The sequence below is a fragment of the Cyprinus carpio genome, chromosome B18, assembly GCF_018340385.1.
Source record: "Cyprinus carpio isolate SPL01 chromosome B18, ASM1834038v1, whole genome shotgun sequence".
Taxonomy (NCBI): Eukaryota; Metazoa; Chordata; class Actinopteri; order Cypriniformes; family Cyprinidae; genus Cyprinus; species Cyprinus carpio.
In genome coordinates, this window is record NC_056614.1 from 19014438 (window position 1) to 19035705 (window position 21268).

The 21268-nt window shown below is 35.4% G+C and overlaps 1 protein-coding gene across 1 annotated transcript; it reads right to left on the reverse strand.

The window, feature by feature from the left end:
- Positions 1 to 16566: 16566 nt before the first annotated feature.
- Positions 16567 to 20379, reverse strand: LOC109106670 (neurotensin/neuromedin N). The gene is made up of 4 exons (XM_042743593.1): positions 20072 to 20379; positions 19342 to 19403; positions 17825 to 18055; positions 16567 to 16984 (listed from the first exon to the last, which is right to left on the reverse strand). The coding sequence occupies exons 1-4, from the start codon at positions 20160 to 20162 to the stop codon at positions 16841 to 16843; spliced, it is 528 nt and encodes a 175-aa protein (XP_042599527.1). The 5' UTR covers positions 20163 to 20379; the 3' UTR covers positions 16567 to 16840.
- Between the last annotated feature and the right edge of the window lie 889 nt (positions 20380 to 21268).

Here is a 21268-nt window from a genome sequence, read left to right on the forward strand (position 1 = left end):
AAAAAAGAATATGATCTGGGTAGATTGTTTTTTTTTTCTTTTGTTTGGGGTGTACCCTGCAAAAAAATGAATATAGAGGGCAAAAAAATATATAAAATAGACATATATATGTTTTTTTTTTTTTTGCCCTTTATATTCAACCCAGACCCATTTATGCGTGAAACTATACACACACACACACACACACACACACACACACACACACACACACAAACACAAATATTAAAAGTTTTTCTTGCTTGAAGCAGAGGTCTGGTTAGGTTTGTGCTTAAAAAGAAAAAAAAAGAAAAATTTGCCAGTGAAGTAAGAAAAATAATCTTGCATCAAAAAGTTCCTGAAAAACAACTCTTAATATCTTGCATAATTTTGCTTTTAAGTAAATGTGTCCTGTTTTTAAAAAATGTTTATATATGTTTTAAGAAATTTTTCACAGTTAAGCTATTTTCCATATTTTAACAGACAGATATATTCTATTATAGTCATTAAAATGTTGCTTAAAGCTGAATTGTAAGCACTTCATTTCGGTTAAGTTATTTTTTTTTTTTTTTTTACTCTTTTCTTCTATACCTCTAAATATTTGCTTATCCTGCTCTCCTTTCCACCAACACAGGGTCAATATTGCCTTGAATATACAATGTATTGTGGCATGAATCTACTCAACATTTTATACTATCTCCCCACTGAACGATAACAAAAAAGGTTATTCAATCAACCTTGGGCCAATAGGGTCTCTTTAGTGTAGTTCTGTTTTGTTTGTGCATTTCTTCAGGCATGGACTGGAACAGTGTGGCTATTCGCCCATCTTCTGAAGTGTTGTGATTGGACAGTACAGTGACAAATGAGGTAAACCTCCTTCCCCTTTTCAATATTTTCCTCCTATTTTTTGCTCAGCGCAATTTTACCAGGGTAAATTGGATTTTGTTTGGCTCATTCCCCCATAAAATTACACCAGCAACAACCACCCTAGTGCAGACCATTCTCACAGCAAACCCCTGGCTGGAATTGTTGGCCGCTACATCTAAATGCAGTTTTGTGTCTTTGTGTGAGTGTAGACCATATCTGTCACTATTTGTATTTGTTTACTCTTTGTTTACCCAAATGACTTTGTCACAAGATGTTTTGAGAGACATTAAAACTTGGTTTCACAAACATCTAATTACTCTGTCACACGAAAAATGCAATAATAAGACAACTGTTTACATGACTCTGTAATGTTGCAGAAAGTGTTTATCTCCTGTTTTTCTCTCTTTATTATAAGACAAGACATTTTTTTCCATTGAAAACAACTCATTTTCTTTGGTCTTCATGTTATCACACTGCAGTTTATACGTGTGTAGTAGTTCATAGTACCAAAAAAATAACCTGCACATTGCATGATTTTTGCAGTTGTCTTTGCCAACACCCAAGATACAAAATTGACAGTGCATTAAAAGATGCTTTACACCGACATATGTCAAAAGTTAACTTTGCCATAGTTATCAAGAAGCCATTACTAGCACTATTTCTCAGGCTAGAAATGTTTCCTTGTCAGTTTTTTTTTTCTCCAGTTTATTTGAAGTGAATACCTCTTGCCCAATTGTATTTGTGAATGGTCTTTTGGATGCATTTCAGACTTCTATGGCTATTTAATGTCACAGTATGTTTTCGATAGTTTTGTAATGCTTTCTTGTGAGCAAAGCACAGGTCCTTTTTTCAAACAGCCAGCTAAATTTTAGGGCTGGGTGTTTAATAAAATGTTACAAATTAAAATATTGGAAGGTTTTGTCTTCCTAATGAAATCAACTGACTAAATAATTGTTCATGCATGAGCTAAGAAAGAATGCCGCAGTGTTAGTACGCCTGTCGGTTTTAGGCTTTATGACTTGTTTTCAAGTGTCTACTCTGAACTTGACTGGCATTGTACTGTACTTGATTTGTAATTTTACTGTACTAATACTACATTTACAGCAATGGACATCTCACGTATTGTGCTGCATAGGTGAAGAGAATGTGTTATGATGTAGAGTTCTGTTGTATTTCTCCCACACTGTTTGTCACATGGTACTGTAACTATATTGTAAAATTACATATATTTTTTTACATTTATCATTAGAACTGTTTGCCTTGTATATTGTACCTAAATATACATTGACTCAAGTGCTGAGTTGACAAAAATGAATGCCATTTCATCATTGGAAATCCAGTGATTGTAAAGTAAAACACTTTTGGGAAAACAAAATACTTTTTAGTAGAGGTCTAAATACATTTGCATGCAGATGCACACATCTCTCCTGCAGTAAACTGGCTGGATGCACAGTATTAGACAGCATGGATCCACTTGAATATTCCCTGACTTATAAGTTCTTAGGCCTGCTTTTGTGTGTATATGGGTGAAAACAAGTTCAAATAAGCCACCCTATTCAGAAATTCCTCACTGCTGTGGAAATAAACATAAGCTTGTGTGATAAAGTATATAAAGTAATTTTAGAGTCTTGAAATGATCACAGATGTCAGTGGATTCTATCAAACCGTGGCCCAAAGCAGTAGCTGCCTCATGCATTATTTATTTGTTTATTCATATGCTTTGTGTCATGTTAATACATTCATAATGAATTTACAGTGCTTAGGCTATTTTGGCTGGATTTTCTGTTTCTACTGCACAATGTATTACTTCAGCTTAGAGTATTTTGTAGAAACAAACAATATATGGTTTTCTCTTAAAATGATTCTGGTTGTTGCACGAGTTAAAAAAACATAATCATATATAAATTTTACACACATTGCCACAGTATAACAAATATTTCCTCAAGGCTGTGCAATTGCTGTCTTTTCCCTCCGAGTAAATCTTGAAGTGCTGCTCTTATGATGAGTGTCAATGATTTTGCAACACATTTGCTTATAAATTTCAGATTGTGTTTTTGATGAAATCCTTAACTGGTGGATTGCAGAAATTGGGTTGCAGGTCTGTTTGGGGGAAAGTGGAAAAAAAGCTATGATAAATTCAAATAATATAATGCAACTGACAATGTAATTGTGCATGGATAACCTGACACATCTTTTTTTTTAAAAAGGGGAAAATATTTTCATATCTGCTTTTGACATAAACAAATTTGACAGATGCCAACATTTATGGGTTGCTTGACATTTTCAAGAACCATGAAAAAACTACATAAGGTAGAAGAAAATACAGTATAGTCTGTGATATTAAAAGTAGGCATTTTTCTTCTATTCAAAACTCACTTTAATATTTTTATATTTTAAACTTATTTTCCTGATCTTACAATCAATAAAGTCAATAGAGTCATTACCCTTATAGAAATATACATTATTTTTTGTGATAAATAAATAAACATCTGAGATCACTTGAAGAACACGTTTTTTTTTTCTATTCATTGGCTTAAATCATTTCTGTTTCACCAGTCAGAAAGTCTCTGGCTTGTAAAAAAAAAGGGGGGGGCACTTTAATGTTATCTCTGAATTAAAACATGCTGCTACTCATATATTGCACTCGGAGTCAGAGGACCAATGTCCGAAAATGGTGTCTTATCTAACTTCTTCATTGGTCATGACAGATCAAGAGCGTCCTCTGGCTTTGCGGATGAATGGACTAAACCATTTGAAAGTGTTTGACCAGATAGGCAAAACTTGTTAAGTTTTTAGGATATCTATATGGCATTAGCATATTGTGATAAAAGTTCATTATTTTCCATAATGTAATGATAAAATTAAACTTTCATATATTTTAGATTCATTGCACACCAACTGAAATATTTCAGCATTTTTTATTGTTTTAATACTGATGATTTTGGCATACAGCTCATGAAAACCCAAAATTCCTATCTCAAAAAATTAGCATATCATGAAAAGGTTCTCTAAACGAGCTATTAACCTAATCATCTGAATCAACTAATTAACTCTAAACACCTGCAAAAGATTCCTGAGGCTTTTAAAAACTCCCAGCCTGGTTCATTACTCAAAACCGCAATCATGGGTAAGACTGCCGACCTGACTGCTGTCCAGAAGGCCATCATTGACACCCTCAAGCGAGAGGGTAAGACACAGAAAGAAATTTCTGAACGAATAGGCTGTTCCCAGAGTGCTGTATCAAGGCACCTCAGTGGGAAGTCTGTGGGAAGGAAAAAGTGTGGCAAAAAACGCTGCACTACGAGAAGAGGTGACCGGACCCTGAGGAAGATTGTGGAGAAGGACCGATTCCAGACCTTGGGGGACCTGCGGAAGCAGTGGACTGAGTCTGGAGTAGAAACATCCAGAGCCACCGTGCACAGGCGTGTGCTTTTGAACCAGAAACAGCGGCAGAAGCGCCTGACCTGGGCTACAGAGAAGCAGCACTGGACTGTTGCTCAGTGGTCCAAAGTACTTTTTTTTGGATGAAAGCAAATTTTGCATGTCATTCGGAAATCAAGGTGCCAGAGTCTGGAGGAAGACTGGGGAGAAGGAAATGCCAAAATGCCTGAAGTCCAGTGTCAAGTACCCACAGTCAGTGATGGTCTGGGGGTGCCATGGTCACGCTGCTGGTGTTGGTCCACTGTGTTTTATCAAGGCCAGGGTCAATGCGGCTAGCTATCAGGAGATTTTGGAGCACTTCATGCTTCCATCTGCTGAAAAGCTTTATGGAGATGAAGATTTAATTTTTTCAGCACGACCTGGCACCTGCTCACAGTGCCAAAAACCACTGGTAAATGGTTTACTGACCATGGTATTGCTGTGCTCAATTGGCCTGCCAACTCTCCTGACCTGAACCCCATAGAGAATCTGTGGGATATTGCGAAGAGAAAGTTGAGAGACGCAAGACCCAACACTCTGGATGAGCTTAAGGCTGCTATCGAAGCATCCTGGGCCTCCATAACACCTCAGCAGTGCCACAGGCTAATTGCCTCCATGCCACACCGCATTGAAGCAGTCATTTCTGCAAAAGGATTCACGACCAAGTATTGAGTGCATAACTGAACATAATTATTTGAAGGTTGACTTTTTTTTGTATTAAAAACACTTTTCTTTTATTGGTCGGATGAAATATGCTAATTTTTTGAGATAGGAATTTTGGGTTTTCATGAGCTGTATGCCAAAATCATCAGTATTAAAACAATAAAAGACCTGAAATATTTCAGTTGGTGTGCAATGAATCTAAAATATATGAAAGTTTAATTTTAATCATTACATTATGGAAAATAATGAACTTTTATCACAATATGCTAATTTTTTGAGAAGGACCTGTATATAAAAGTTAAGTAATCCATTAACCCTTTAAGGTAAACAGTTTGGACTAAAATCCCTAATGGAGCTGGAAATATTCACCAGAGCTCAGGTATTTGACAGGTATGTGCTGGTTTATTAGCCTTCGTTATAAAATGTCTCAGTCCTGTTTTGATTGTGCATATTTTAATTTTTTCTCAACTTAATCTATTACTGTAAGTGGAACATTTCACAAAAATACATTTAACCTACTACAGTATATTACTCTATAATGCTATATATTTGTAAAAATTGACAGATTTTGACAGTTCAACATGAAGTACAGCAAAGTGATGTGACTGTAAACATTTACATTTCTGACAGCTGAGACCATGAAATGTTGACAAACCAAAGTTGAGGTAAATTACAATTCTGGCATTGTTTATTTTTCTACAAAGTGAGTTATAAGACTAAAATGAATCTCCTAATTGTCCTTATTCAGCCCTTGCCTATAGCGTTGAAAATTATTAGGCCTGTGCAGTTCATGGTAATATTGATTTAAGTATGTTTCCTAGTTTTCCCCTGTTCTGCCTTTATTGTTGCATTAATTGTTGTTCAGCGTGTCCAGTTCATGGTTATATTGATTTCATATTGTGTTTGTGTTATATATACTCATTCTTCTGCAGTAATCCACCCCCCCCACCCCCCACCCCCCCAAAAAAAAGAAAAAAAAATTAAAGGATTTCTGAAAAGGTGTAGGCTCTGAAAAAAGACACTAACTCTTATATAAAGCTACTGTGGAGCACCCTACCAGTGAAGCCGGCTCTCAATAAGTAATGCACATTTCATTGAGATTTCACAAATGTTATTACTTTTCGCTTTCTCATTTTGATCAAGTACTACAATGTATTTTACACAAAGGTTTTTGAAAGAAAAAATGAAAGCTAAACTGAAAATAGTTTTTACAGCACTTAGCAAATTCCTTCTTTGTTTAATATAATTAATTTTACCATGATAAATGATGGGTACAGTAGAAGAGACTTCAGGCAACTGTAACACACTTAACTTCTTCAAGCACAAATAAATCAAAGTGATGAAATTTATTTAGCAGATGATTTGTAAAATTCTCTTTCTGCCTGAAAAAGGAGTGTTTTGTTTTAAGAGAATATTTGAGCAAAGAATTGATGTATGAAAATATTTTTGCTTAATTATTTATTTATTTTTTTCAGTGTCTGATATTGTTGGATGCTTGTGAATTGTAATTTTGATTTCTTGTAATACATTTCAAGTTATGAGTGAATCATTCCCTTTTTGAGCCTTTTGTACTGTTACAGTACAGTACTGTTACATTACAGTTACCTTTGAAACATACAAATGTTTCTTGTACTAAAGGATGGCAGGTAAATTTGCAATAATCTGTGCTTTATGAAGGATAATATTACAATTGTCTTCCTTATCATTCATCTTTCCATACAGTAGAGCAAGAGTAATACTAAACCTTGCAATATTTCATAGAGTGTATATATGCATTACAGTCGATGCATACTCATAGGTAACATTAACATGTACAGGAAGCACTCATAATAATTATGTATATCTCAACAACTGTATCTCAAAAGATCATTACATTCATTAGGCAAACACACATATGCAGAGTGTACTAGAAAGACCTTTTTATTGCAGACCCAGCAATTTCAGCATTTTCAGCACAGGTAGAGAATGCTGAGGCCACAGCAGCACTGCCCTTCAAAGTGGAGTGGAACAAATGCTGAGGTGAGTCCATATGGCAGGCGAGATATGTGGGAAACCGTAGCTAATGTGCATTTTAAAAGGTGTCAGAATGGTCCAGAAAAACCAATATGCCATAATAACTCCTGGCCCCGCGCGGAGCATCACCCAATCGATTCGAGGTTTCCATGGCAGCCGGTCTGCGTAAATAAGGTTGCAAACCATACAATCAGATGATGTGAATCTGAGGCGGAGAGGCTTCTCTTATCCTATTCCCAAATGATCCGCCATGCTCAGGATCTCTCACACCATCTGATTCCCAGGAAAAATCATTATAGATGTTAATACCTTAAGAGAGGCAGGCAGAAGATAATAGGCAGGGAGTGGGAACCAATCGATTGTTTTTTACTCAAAAAGTTCAGCTGAGTTTCATACAAAAGTAATTCCACTTCGATCTGTCTCAAACTGCAAGCTGATTAAGCCCCAGAGCACTACAGTGAAACTATAGATTTATCAGAACATTAATATTACACTGTTAATGTGACAGCATGGGGGTTGAATTTGCAACAAAAGGCATCTCTTCGGCAGAACTTTAGCCTGAAAGATAAATATATCGCTTTAAGATAGAAATAATACCACATTTGCCTCAGGGATGTTTAAGTAGAAGAGCTAATAAAAGCTTTAAATAGTTGACCCCTTTAGGGATTATAAAAGCATGTACGTCACATCACCTAAACATTTGTGATTGAGCTATAAGGAGGACAGTAACTTTGCAAGGTTGCCAGACATAGATAACCAAACGTTCCAGTGAAATAAATGCATGGAAACATTACACAAGTCCTAAGTGTGTTACTGCAATTGCCTTAATAGAAGTTTTAGATGGTTTTATGTAATATGCTACAAAATAAAACCATGATTGACAACAAAAAGAGTGTTAAACAGTTTTGCCGCATTGAAAACATTTCCAAGTAAAAATGTTTATTTTTGGTTGCCACCCAGGAATTTTTAAAATATTACCCTTAGATAAAACTTTAAAAGTGTGGAGGAAAACAAATATGTTGAAACGTGTGAATTATGTGTTTTTATTGAACCCAACACCTCACATCTCTCCAGTGGCTTGAATTACCACCAATCTGTGAATATTTTAAGCTATTTATTAGAATGGCAGCTGCAGTAAATCAGAGCTTACATTACTAGCAATTAAATAAACACTATCATATCCTAAAAATTAAATGTGCTAGCCATAAACTTTTATATAGCTTGTCTGTAAAAGAATTCTACACTTAACAGTTATTCTGCCCCTTTAACAGCAATCAAGGCATGATTGTAATTGTATTTGATCTGTTTTGTGGTGCAACATCCAAAAGCAACAAAGGAAGTTGCTGGCATGTATACGGGTTTTTGAATGGTTTAAGGGCCTAGTGATGTGGATGTCAGAGAAAGACATGATGAAGAGGATGGAAAAGAAAAGCATGAACAAATTGATGGGTAAACAAAGGGCCATAAAAATCTGTTCCCCAAGGAGCAGAGGAGCTCAAAACAGAGATGTGGGTGATGAATGGCTTGTAATAAGCCAGCGACTGTCTGACGGCCACTGATCTAAGGTCCCTTTGCGATTAGACACTCTCACGCTCACGGGGAAGCTGCGATGACAAGGATGTGATCTGTGTGTTGATGTGTTTGGGGGTGGGTGTGTCATTGTGAAACAAACAGTCGCTGAGACAGAAGGGCCACGTTCTGTCAAACCACCTCTGCACTCCTGTTTTAAAGAACAAACGTGCTACATAAACCTGAAGAAATTATAATAATATCTAGGTCTTTCAGAACAGTTAAAGTTGGCATGAAATGAAAATACACAAATGCATGTTATAGATGTTATTGTGAACAGTTCATTCATGCATATATTTATTTTTTTATAATGTTTTGACCTTGTAATGTTTAATCAAATTTGGACCCCTTTCTGGTGACACATGCAGGACGTCTCCAAACATTTATTCTGCTTGAACTTCACCCCTGCAAGTTTGCATTCATACTCCGCTCTTGAGTGCAATGTTCAAATCTCAAAACCTTGGTTCTGCATAGAACAAATTTCAAGTATTTGTTTTTCTTTTTTGATAATCCGTTACACTTGGATGCATGTCACAATAAGAAAATATCTCTGACTTCAGCTTCACTGTGACTTTTGAATTCTGGGGCAGAAAACATCATAAAGGTGTGGTATACTAAAATAAATATTAAAGGAATAATAGTCTCATCTAGCCAGAATTTAAGACTAACAGCAGAAAGTATGGACTCTATCACAGCTTTCATTGGCCAAGGACCACCAAAGAGGCCTTCTGACTGACCTTTAAAGCAGCCAGTTACAGTTGATTTTGTTCAACATGTTTAGGGGCATAAAATGTACAGTTGATGACAGCTTTGCTTTCACCTGGAAATCCGGTAGAATTCAACCATTCAGATGACAACAACAAAACTCCTAAAGTGTTTCCCCTTTAGTTTGCCTCAGAATAACATCTAAAGGTGTAGTTAACCCCCCAAAATAACAATTCTGTAATCATTTAAGTCACAAAGAACAACCTGTTCTTTCTTCTGCAAACACAAAAACATTTTCCCCCCAAAATACTGTGTTCCACAAAGAAAGTTTGGATTGACATGAGGGTAAATAACAGAATGTTCTTTCTTGGAGTGAACTATCACTTTAAGATTCAGCTGCAGCATTACATTTTTATGTATCACTGACCAAGCCCTGCAACAGAGCTGTGCCATTTTTACAGACAATCCTGAGTCAATGACAGCATGGATGCAAGTGGTTTAGATCAATCTGAGGGGGGGGGGGGGGGATAAACCCTGAGTAAAACTAGAGCTGTAGTCCCTGTCCGATAAGAACAAAGGATCCGTCTCATGGCAGTCGTTAGCTGGTTAGCACACTCCTTACACTGATAAGCAGGTGTTTATCTGTGGGCCCAGAGACACAATGCCACAGGTGTTGGAATGGACCATTTCTGGCTATGCTTACTGTCCCCTGGGCTACGTGGTTTAATATCCCATCACTGCAATGCACCAAGGTAGAGACCCACATCTGGCTCTTCTCAGCTGCTGTCACATATCATGCTAGAGGCGCTGGAACCGGATCTACCCTCATCCAATAATTAGTCTCATTTATCCTGCTGGTCCCCTCGGAGTGTTGCTCTGGGCTCCTGGCTGCTCCTCTACGCAGCTTTCATCAGTAAACCATTAAAGTTTCATAAGTATTAACTACTGTCTGATGACACTCTCCCTCAATGGAGCAGCTTTATGAAACTGATGGTGCCCATCACTCTGCAGCAGTTGATAGATCCCTCTGCTGCCGGTGCCAGAGAGAGACACGAGACGGAGTGAGAAGATACGTGATCGTTGAACTGATTGCATATGGACACCTAAAAAAGGAAAACCTTGCATTCTTTGGTATCCATATATTGTATGTACTAGTGTTTGATCTAAAATGCTACCATTGTAACATCAAAAACCTTGGTTGAACCTAAAATGACACAAAAAACCTTTGTTTAAGTGTGTGGAGACATTTAAATGCATCTGCTTTAAAGGTCAATTGACCTTTGATGTCAAGTTTGGGAGTTACTGTAGAAGTGACTGTGAAGTATATGCTCATTTTGCTGATGCTCAGTACTGTGGACGCCATTTAAAATTGCCACATTCACAGCTAACCTTCGATGGACGATTTGCGGTTTGATATTTTCATATTTAATAGTAAATGCATTAATGTAAGGTAAATACTAAAAAATTTATATTTTCCATAGATGTCATAAATACAACTGCTATATTAACCAGTAAATCATGTGTTTTTTGCAAAAGACCTGGATTGTCCATTTAGTGAATTTCATAGGGAAACTTCAATATGAATGTCTTTGAAGTAGAAGTTTTAAGATTGCTTTTGTGTGGATGTAAAGACAAATTACTTTAAAATTTATAGTGCTGCATCTGTTACTGAGTGGGTCCATTGGAGGAGCATAATTAAATAATGTTATAATGTGTCTTTGTCGCAGTATGAGGATGTATACATAATTGGTACTTAGAATTATTGGGTATTTTAGCTCTACTTCATGTTTCTGATGTTATTTTGCTTTTAAAATGTATGGTTAATGTCACTAATGATATTGTTTCTTTTGGTAATTTTTTTGGTGTTTTCAGGCTTTTAAGTTAGTCCAGTATTTAAGAAGTATTGCATTTTTTTTTTTTTAGAAATTAATGTGTTAAGCTTAAAAGTTCCTGAGCCAAACATTTTGAGTTTTACATTAACTTAATGTTTTTATAATTAATTTGATGAGTTAAAGTAATGAGAAAACATAAGTTGCTATGATTTTTTTCTTTTCTTTTTTTTTTTTTTTTTTACAGAATACATTGCTTTTTTTGTTAACCAAACTTGTAAACTTGTCATTATGGAGAGTGTCAACTTATTTGCCCTTTGTTGAGCAAACTCTGCGCAGTGAGTTGCCTCATAATTTTACTTTGAGGTATTTTTATTTGTACAGTTTGGCTTAAAATGTGAATGTAATGTGTTACATACAACTCTAGGCCATGATAGAAAGTGTTAAGGATCAATTTGCTAGCAATGAGCCATTAGGCAAGAAAATAATCCATGTTCTTCCCATGAGGGTGTAAACAATAAGCAAACACAGATTCCCCCCACTATCATGGAAATAGTATACATCCATTACAGATGCAACCTTGAAATACATCAATATTTAGGAAAGTTCAATATGCTGTATAAAAATAGTGGAATTATCCTGGTATTTGCTGAAGTGGCATGGGTCCTCTTCAAAGTCTGTTAGATGATGAGAGGACGTGTTTTTGATGATGGTTGAATGAGCTCATACTAATGTACTCATGCACGGTCTGTCTCCTGTTGTTATAGCAGACCCCTTTGCTCTCTCTCTCCTATTACTGCAGTTTCCCTCTCCATTGTAACAGCCTTAATTAAAGATTAATGGCAGGGTTTTCCCTACGTGTAGAGTGGAGATAACTCATTTCCCTAGGCTCTTCTTTAAAAGCACCGCACTGCTGGGAGCGCTAAAAACGTGAGAGACTGCAGTGCTGCGGTGAACAAAGGCACTCTGGCCTATCCCCTCTCCCACTTTCCCATTGCAGGCCATGTAATAACTGAGCGTAGCCTGTGAAAATAGAGTTGCGACGTTGAGGGTAGTCATTTCAATTTTGGCAGCCAAAGAGATGCAATCAGCTCATTTAAAAGCCTGCGTAGTGGCTACCTTTCTTTCCTCCCATGTGACAATTACTGCCGCCGTCTCCATCAGGCTCTTTAATGGCTCTGCTTGGAGCCTGTCGAAGACCATCAGGCTTCTTTCTTCGTTTTCTAGAGGGAGCTTTAAAAAGAGCCAGCACAGGAGAGAAACAAATTGGATAAGGTTGCTCTTTGCTGTGGAAATGTTGCTTTTTCCTCTGCCATTCCGTGTCAATGGGCATATTTAATGACATTTGTTTCTTTGCTTTTTAGGATAGGAGGGTTTTTATATTTCTTTGTAGAATGTTGTTACTGTAAAATAATATCCATGTAAAGTTCCAGCCATCCCACACATAATCCAAACTCTTGACAAGACTTTTTCTTATCATGGCCAAGAACCACCTACTTAGTCAAAAAAAGACTGTATGACCAAACAAACGTGTGGACTTTGTAATCAGACTTTATTTCTGCTCAAAGGAAGAAAAAAAATGCATGTTATTAAGACATCACAAAAAGACAACAGAATATGCCATTTTACTTGCTACCCCTAGTAAAAAAACTTATTTGAAATGCATTTATTTCTTTAAAAGTATACTACAAATACATTAAGATATTTATATACTTAATAAAATACCTTCAATTGTACTTTTAGTATGCTGAACTGATATACTTAACTTCTGCTAAATTGGAATGACTAACTTTGTACTTAATGCACTTTAAAGATATAAAGTCTTAGTCTCCGACTAAAGATATACTGAAGTATATTTGATTGTGATTTAGGGGAACTATTGCAAGTATTCTTTATGTACATTTTAAATATCTTGCATTTAAAGACTGATATTATTCAAAGATCATACAATCCTCATCAATAGTGACATTAAAACAGATTTTAGACTTAATATTGTGCATAAGTAGTACTCCAAATAAAGTTTGATTATAATTTTAGTAAGTCTCGAGCAACATGCCAGAAAAAAAAAAGTTAATGTCTGAACTTACTTAGTATGAAATAAAGGTATTTTAATTTTTTATTTTTTTTCACTAAGGACTGTACATTCTCAAAAATCCGCTTTATGGAACCTTTAATTTTTGGAGAGAACTATGCATCCAAACAAAACTGAATATATTTCAAAAGTTTAATGGAAAACTTTAACAAATCTATTGATTAATTCTTCATACTGGTTCCTCCAAATGGATCCAAACTACTGGACCCAAACTCCTGTAAGTTGTTGTGCACCAGCCAATAAGTTTTAAGTTTGAAATTGTTAATTTTTTGTTTTTTGTTAAGCATCAGGTGATCAGTCAACTGCCACTACTCAGCACCTTATGATATTTATAGATATGTCAACATATAATGATCACATGCCCTGTGGTGTCAAATGTCCAGGTGTCCTGTGTTTTGTTAGGCCACCAGTATATTAATTTCGTAAGTCATAAGTATGTTTCGTTTTTTTTTTTTTTTTTTTTAATGAGGACTCTGATGAGGATCTTTCTTTGCTTTTGGGGAGGTCACTCCAATTTTGTTCACTGCAAGAAGACAGTAAGTTCAATTAGTTCAGTTTCTCTTGTTAGAGGCTGTCACTTCTGAGCTGGGTAATACTGTCCATATGCAGGCCCTAATTATTTACTCTGCAGGCAGAGAACAAGGTCATGCTTGTTATACCATCATCCAATTCACACAATCAGATTCAATCCACACAATCAGATTTCTCACAAAGAGAACTAATCTCGTTCTTTCACAAGCGATTATCTTGATGTAACCGGCTGGTAGGAGATGCACCGCCCAGCCCAGATGAAGGCAATGACTTTCATTTTGCATCAGGCCCGGGATGCGGCAGAGATCCGTGGCTAAGTTAAACTGTCAATCTGTGCTTCTATTGGAAAATTTGAGCTAAATTAAAGAGAGCTCCAGCACTGGACTGTGGCCAAAACAATTAAGGAGCACTAGTATGGACACAACAGATGATGCTTAGGAGGACTGCCTTTCCCCAGTGTCTACTCACAATCCATGACCTTTTTCAAAGTGTTGTGAAATTTTTTACATGAGTGAAGTCTTTGAAACAGTTTGCTGAAACAGATAGCATGCATTTTTGTATATTGTTTTATATATATATATATATATATATATATAGAATATTTCAAAATAGTAGTTTTTTTTTTATTTGTAATAAATATATATATATATATATATATATATATATATATAGATATATATATATATATATATATATATATTATGTATACATCCTCATACTGCGACAAAGACACATTATAACATTATTTAATTATGCTCCTCCAATGGACCCACTCAGTAACAGATGCAACAATATAAATTTTAAAGTAATTTGTCTTTATATCCACACAAAAGCAATCTTAATTTATACATATATAAAAATGTATATATATATATATATGTATGTATATATATATATATATATATATATATATATATATAAAATTAGATAATTTATTGTTTTTTATTCATCAAAATTTTATAAATTTTATTTATAAACCACATTTTTATAAAATATTTTGAGGACATGAAGAAAGGCACAGCTGCCACTTCACTCAAATATCAAACAAACTGCAGCATACTAGCACAACCATCATATAATCAGTGTTCTGTAAATACAGAGATGTGGCTGTCTTCCTATCTGTATTGTGTGGGACCTTGTCGAAGGACACGGCTGTTTTTCCCTAGACTTCAGCAGCAGGCAATAAAGTGAGTGACAAACAAGACAAGCAGCCATATGCAATCAATGCCTGCAGAAATGGTAAAAGAGAGAGAGAGAGAGAAAAGCACTCTCTAAACAGGACTGCACACATGTGCATCAATAAAAGCATGTCATGTGATGTCATGTAACTGAAAATATTCACAGATGTCTATTTATAATCATCTCAGTCATGCAGTAGCGGCATACAGTAAATAGTGCAAAGGTAACAAAACTTTTTCCTTTATCATTTTAGACCATTTAAGTTGAAAGAGACAACTATATTTACTTTTCACAGAATGACAAATTGTTATCCCTCTCTATGAAAATGGCACATTCATCTAAGCACATATAAGTGCTTACAGCTTTAACAACTGAAAGATTTATTTTGGCACTACTGAATCATAGAACTGATAGTTATGACTCCCAATGAATTACACAAGTACACTGATATATAAAATATAACTTACGATTTTTGATATTAGAAATGTAATAGATTGTAAAATATTGAAAAATAATGTTTATCACTTGATAGCACTTGCTGTCTTTTGAGGGCATGTGTTGCATTAGACTGTATTGCCATCTGCTGGTGAACAGGCTCTGATTACTAAATGAATTATCTGTAAAAGATTGCTGTTGTGTACATTTCTCATTTTTGTTGATATATAACTAGTATACAATGAATTTGGGGTTTGAATTGATTGATAATTGTATCAGGATCCTTACATCTGCAGCAGCCTACAGTCAGTGTCAAAAGGCCACAGAGAAATAATGTATTTGGTCTATATTTGTATCTGTATTTGGAGTTGTTTAGCAATTTTTAAAGCTAATTACTTAGCTGCATTAGTATTTTTAATTAGCAGTGGCCAATTAGAGAAATGGAAACCAACAAGCTCTTTTTTTCCCATTTCATTAATGAAAGTGATGTGCATACAGCTTGACAAATCATTGTGCATTCATCAGAGAGATACTGTTTTGTTACTCATGAAATTAGTCAAATGTCCTTTAGAGGAATTTTATTTTCTTAATGGAGAGTAATGAAATATATTTCCCTGTTATTTTTTAATTGCTTTGACATCTCAGCTAGAGTGCAAAGCAGTGCTTAAATGGCATTGTGCAGACTACTTTTGAGACCGTTTATCTATTCTTGGAAGACAGACTCAAATATAGCTGACTAAAAAATATAGCTATCATCTTAAGGATGCTGCACTAGTATGGAACTGCAAATTATGTGTTTTTGGTCAACTCATATCAGTCTCAATCCAAATTTACCTGTAGGTGCTAAATAATTTCTTTAAACTGAAAGTCCAAGCATAATTAATAGCTTGAATTGTTTCCCACTGTGCTTGTTTATGATTTTGAACAATCAGTGTAATCTTTGAGAGTCTTATTTTCTTCTGTTATGTGATTGTTTAAAATTTATGTAGAAATTATTTGTTCTGTCTTCTGTTACAAGAATTAGAATAGTTTCAAAATGTTTTTACAAGAAAACTGTTTCAGTTTTTCTACTTCAAAATTTCATTTTTAATTCAATCTATTACTTGCAATTTCTTTATAATTATTTCTGAAATTTACTAGCATTTTTAAATAAATTTTTTTGTATATCATTATTTTTCAGTGTATATATGTGTATACACTAACTCATGTCTGTATTTGAGTTAAATACTCAAAATACTTCACAAATGTTCTTCTCATCGTAGAAATAATGATAGATGTTTCATAAACAGTTTTAATAAGTATGATTTAATTACATTGGAAGAAAAATAAACATACATTAAATAAATAAATAAATATCATAAACTCCTTAATTGTCTGCTGTTTTATTTACATTGTCCATCCCATAATGAAGAAGAAGGGATTGCCTTCTGAAGCACATAAATATGGGTTTAGCTAAAACAGAACATACAATTACTTTAAAGCTACTTTAATACTACAACACTGAAAACAGACACATATTCACAAAATGTAAAAATGTCTTTCCGTCAGATTGTCTTGGGCATCAGTATAACACACTTCTCTTCAGAATGTAAGGCCGTCTTGATTTATTGGTGCGCAGTTGCCTTTTAAGTATATACGGAGATTTCCTCTTCAGTGGACTGTCACTGTTTTGGTCCAGCTCCAGATATTCTTGGTCGTCTTGAAGCTGAAATGAAAGACAGAATGTTTGAGCTGTTCCCCCCCAACGCCACTCAGATTATTACAGGGCTGAAAATCACAGCAATTGGGTGGACAATGCTGTCAATCAACTGCCATGTCATGACTGATGCTTACTACATTGCCCGGCTCTTTCTAATCACTGCTCCTCAGAGCTGCACTGAAGTGTGCTTGAATAAGATGTATAACTGATGGAGTCTACTTCTCAAAATGATAGGGCCGCACTTTAAAGGCAAGGGCAATTTTTGTGAATTTTAATGATCCGTGAGGTGACCCATGAACTGGAGATTTACCAAACTCCCCGGTTAATTTTGAAGAAAGGAAATTCACCCATTTTTTTATATTTATTTATTTTGAAAATAAAATATTATATATATATATAGCTTTAGTTAACTATATATATTATACATAGTTATTTATCTCTCTCTCTCTCTCTCTGTCTCTCTCTCTCTATATATATATATAAAAAACACTGACTGAAATTAGTGTTCAGGTCATCAGATCATTAGCTAAATGACAAGAATTAGAATGTCCATGAACCATTTGCCATTTACTCTATGTAAGCAATCTTTTTTGGCTTGTGTTGTAATGAATTTGGCAGCATTTCATTTGTTATTTCTTCCAAATGTTTAATTTCATGCTGCTTTTTTACACAATTCTGCTTTAATTATTTATGTACCACCCCATATATTTAAATATAAAAAATCAGTCCTAATAAACTGTTAGGTGACTGAAGAATAAATCTAAACTGACTGCTAAGCAATTATTGACAAGTGTTAGAGCATGTCAATTGTTTATTGTCTCAATACTTATGTGTGTCATCTCTCACCTCTCTAGGCTGCAGGACCCTGCAGAGGTTCTGAAGGTCATGCATTTCCTCAAGCATTTGGGCGAGGGTACCTGAAACCCTCTGGTCATAGTCAGCCTGAACCTCTGCGTCCTCCTGCTGCTCCTCACTGCCCCAGGCCTCCTGCCAAGACTCCCCGAGACGGTTCATAATCCTGCACACATCCTGCAGCGGCAGCTGCCACAGGGGGGCGATGTGCTTGCTCTGCTTTACCTGCACGGTGAGAGAGCAAAAATATTTACTTTCAATAACTCACTCCCTCTCTGCTTTATTTCAGCTTATAAAAAAAAGTCACGCTGACTCCAGTCTTTACTATATTCTCAGTCCACTTACAGAGTGCCAATACTGGATAAGCACATTCTGAGTTTTCTCTAGTGTTTTATTGGCCTTCACAGGATGAGTCTAACAAGATCAAGGCCCGGTGTGATATCTGGAAATCTGTTTTCAACCTGTTGGCTGTAAGTGTGTCTATGTCTTATATTACACTGTTCTTAAATAACACAATCACCTTTGAGTCCATATGTTTGATATTAAAAATAACTGTAAATGAGTAATTCAAACATATCAAAATGAAAGATTTTTTTCTTATTAAATAACAGAGGGAAATGTCACCTGCATAAGACCTCACTACATTTAATTAAACTTGGCCAGCTGTCATTTTAAAAGCATTAGCTTTAAAGACATCATATTTTAATGTCAGTATTTAAAGTCATAATTTTTTATTAACTCTGCAGTAGAGAGGATATCTGTACAGAATCCCAGACAAAAGCCAGAAATTGTGGTCAGGGTTCAAAAAAATCTAAAAAAAAAAAAAAAAATGACAATCACTGTGATGCTACACAATTCTCTATTGATAATGGATAACAGTCAGATGTACTGATGATAGATGGATAATGGATGTTAATGCAGTGCAGAATATTGCTCAATGAATGAAGGCAGCTGAGCATCATTTCAGGCAATGATACATCATTTGGTCCACCAATAGAGCGTAAAAGCTTCATCCTTTTTGCTTTTTGAGTACACTGCTTCTGATTTGCTGCCTGATTGGAAGCATTTTTTTTAATCAGTAGTTTACAAAAAATGTGTAATTTCATATTACATTTAACATCAGTTAGCATCTACATTTGTGGACAGCTGTACACAGTGTGGACCATTTTGTTGAATGACTGGAGCACAAACGTAATTTTACTATAAATCCCTGTCTGTGCTATTCTGGTTTCACTGTCAAAGTGCCTCTCCGAAAGCCTTAGTATACAGAATTAATGCTTGTGATGGCAAAGTTAGCTGGCAAAGAATATTCTTTATTTTGTTTAATAAATCGTATTTTCCCCTTTACCATGCTGTATTCTCAAAACCAGAAACCATGAAATAACCATTAGTTTCATTTAAAATGCAGCTGCCCCACAGTCAAAGGGCATTTCTATATTAAGGCCCCTTATAAGGCCAGTATTGCCTCTGCTGGCTTGCACTCAACAGGTGTTTTAAAAGCAAGAATGTACCTTTGAAGTGAGGAGACTTCTCAGTACCTCTTCCTCTATTGCCCCTTTTCCCTGGTCTATATCTATAAAGAGGGAGAAAAGACACAATGTTGACATTTTAAGAGTAGGACTGAGCATATACACATCAAAGTACAGAGAAACCAGACAAGTTTCTTGTTTGCAGCAGTGAGTCTGTTTTAATTCAATAAGATCTAAAGAAAATGTGACGTGGGTCTGTATTTCATATTATTCATATATTCCAAGATGGGTAGAACCATAAGATACATCACTTGCCCGGCATCATGTTTAAATGTATATGGTTAAAATGTCTATTAGACATTTAGAGCATTAAGTGAGTGTAAAATGTGATCCTGCCATATACTGTATAAAAACAGAAAATTGTTCTCCAGCAAATGTGACCAAAATCAAAGGACATCCACCAAATTTTAATTTTTATATGTCTGTATATATGATTCCATCAATTTAAGGTATTTTGAAGTTTTATCTTTTTTCAGTTGCTAATAAAATTGTCTTGATATTTTACTGATTATTTTACTTGATCAGTTAGATCAAGATAAAGCAGATCATTATAGTAAAACTAAGACCATAAAAGACATAATATGTGAATATTAGCTATTAAAGATCATCACCATAAAATGTTTACCTATCTTAGTCGTTTTGAATAGAAATTAAAATATGTTTTTTTAGAGAAGTACAATCAGTCTGTATAAATTGATAAAAGTGCACCTACCTGAACACAGTCCATTACACAATAAAAAAAGGAGGATAACGGAGGTCAGCTGCATCTGCATTTTCTTAGTAGTCCCACAGTTTCTGTACATTCAAGCTGGGCCCAAGTCCATAGGGTTAAAGGTCATAAAATGGTATGAAAACAGATGGAAGATTATAGGAGATAAGTTGTAAGAGCGTTACAGAGACAGAGAAAGAAAATCGCAGCGTGTCCTGCAGAAGTTACAATGCTGTCTTCTTGGTTTCTTATCCAACCTGTTCTCTGTGTCTTCTCTTGGCTTTCTCAGAAGTGAAGTGAGGAATGGCGGGCTCCATTCCACCCGGTTTATAAGAGCCTCTATGATGTCAGAGTTCCTACCCCTCCCGTATCCATCTCCATATCTCTCTCTCTCTCCATCCCTCCCTCGCTCCATGCCCCCTTGTCCTGTGTCACGATGACATCAGCAAACACCTCAGAAACCACTTTGATTGCTGACGTCAAAACTTTCATAAATGCTCATTTGATGTCCCTCTCTTCATTCAGGAGGAGGGAGGGGGAGTGAAGAAGTGAATTAGTGATTAGTTCTTAGAAGCGTGATGATTAAAGTTGGAGATGATGTGCAATGCCTTCATCTGAACTTACTGATATTGACGGTCTTCAAGAATTACCTATCCTAGACTGTATTGTTCCACTGCACGTCAACCCAATAATAACTCTTACTGTCCGTCAGACTTTCCATTGTTATAGATTGCTCATACTGTGATGAGATCAAATGTAAACTGTTTTAAGAATACAGTGTGTGATGTTTAACCCTGAAAGATTTATTCGGTACAGTTTGTAATGAAACGGTCTTTGCTTTTGATTGCTTCCAAAAACAAATATTCTGTCCACATGATGGACAATGTCAAGGTTAAATTAATATGATGCATTATAATTCATCATCATTATACAGTATTAAAGACCAGGGAGTATTGTAACACTGTGAGTTTAACCAATCACTATCACACATGACCACCAACCTCCTGAGGTGTGTTAGATTCTGTGTAAAAATATGAAAGAATTAGGCTACAGGAAAAATAGTATCCTGTTGGTAGAATGTAAAAAAAATAGCATGAATTTGATGCCATCAAATTTCATGCCATGAAATTGGTTATATTTGAATCAAACGCTTAAAATGAAAAAAGAGAGTGGGATATTCTAAAAAAAAAAAAAAAAAAA

Coding starts and splice junctions, on each gene's coding strand:
- LOC109106670 (XM_042743593.1), bottom strand. CDS start 20,162: ATGTACAGAAACTGTGGGACTACTAAGAAAATGCAGATGCAGCTGACC. Junction 19,404..20,071: donor GTGTAATGGACTGTGTTCAG/GTAGGTGCACTT, acceptor CCCTCTTTATAG/ATATAGACCAGGGAAAAGGG. Junction 16,985..17,824: donor GGGTCCTGCAGCCTAGAGAG/GTGAGAGATGAC, acceptor CTTTCATTTCAG/CTTCAAGACGACCAAGAATA.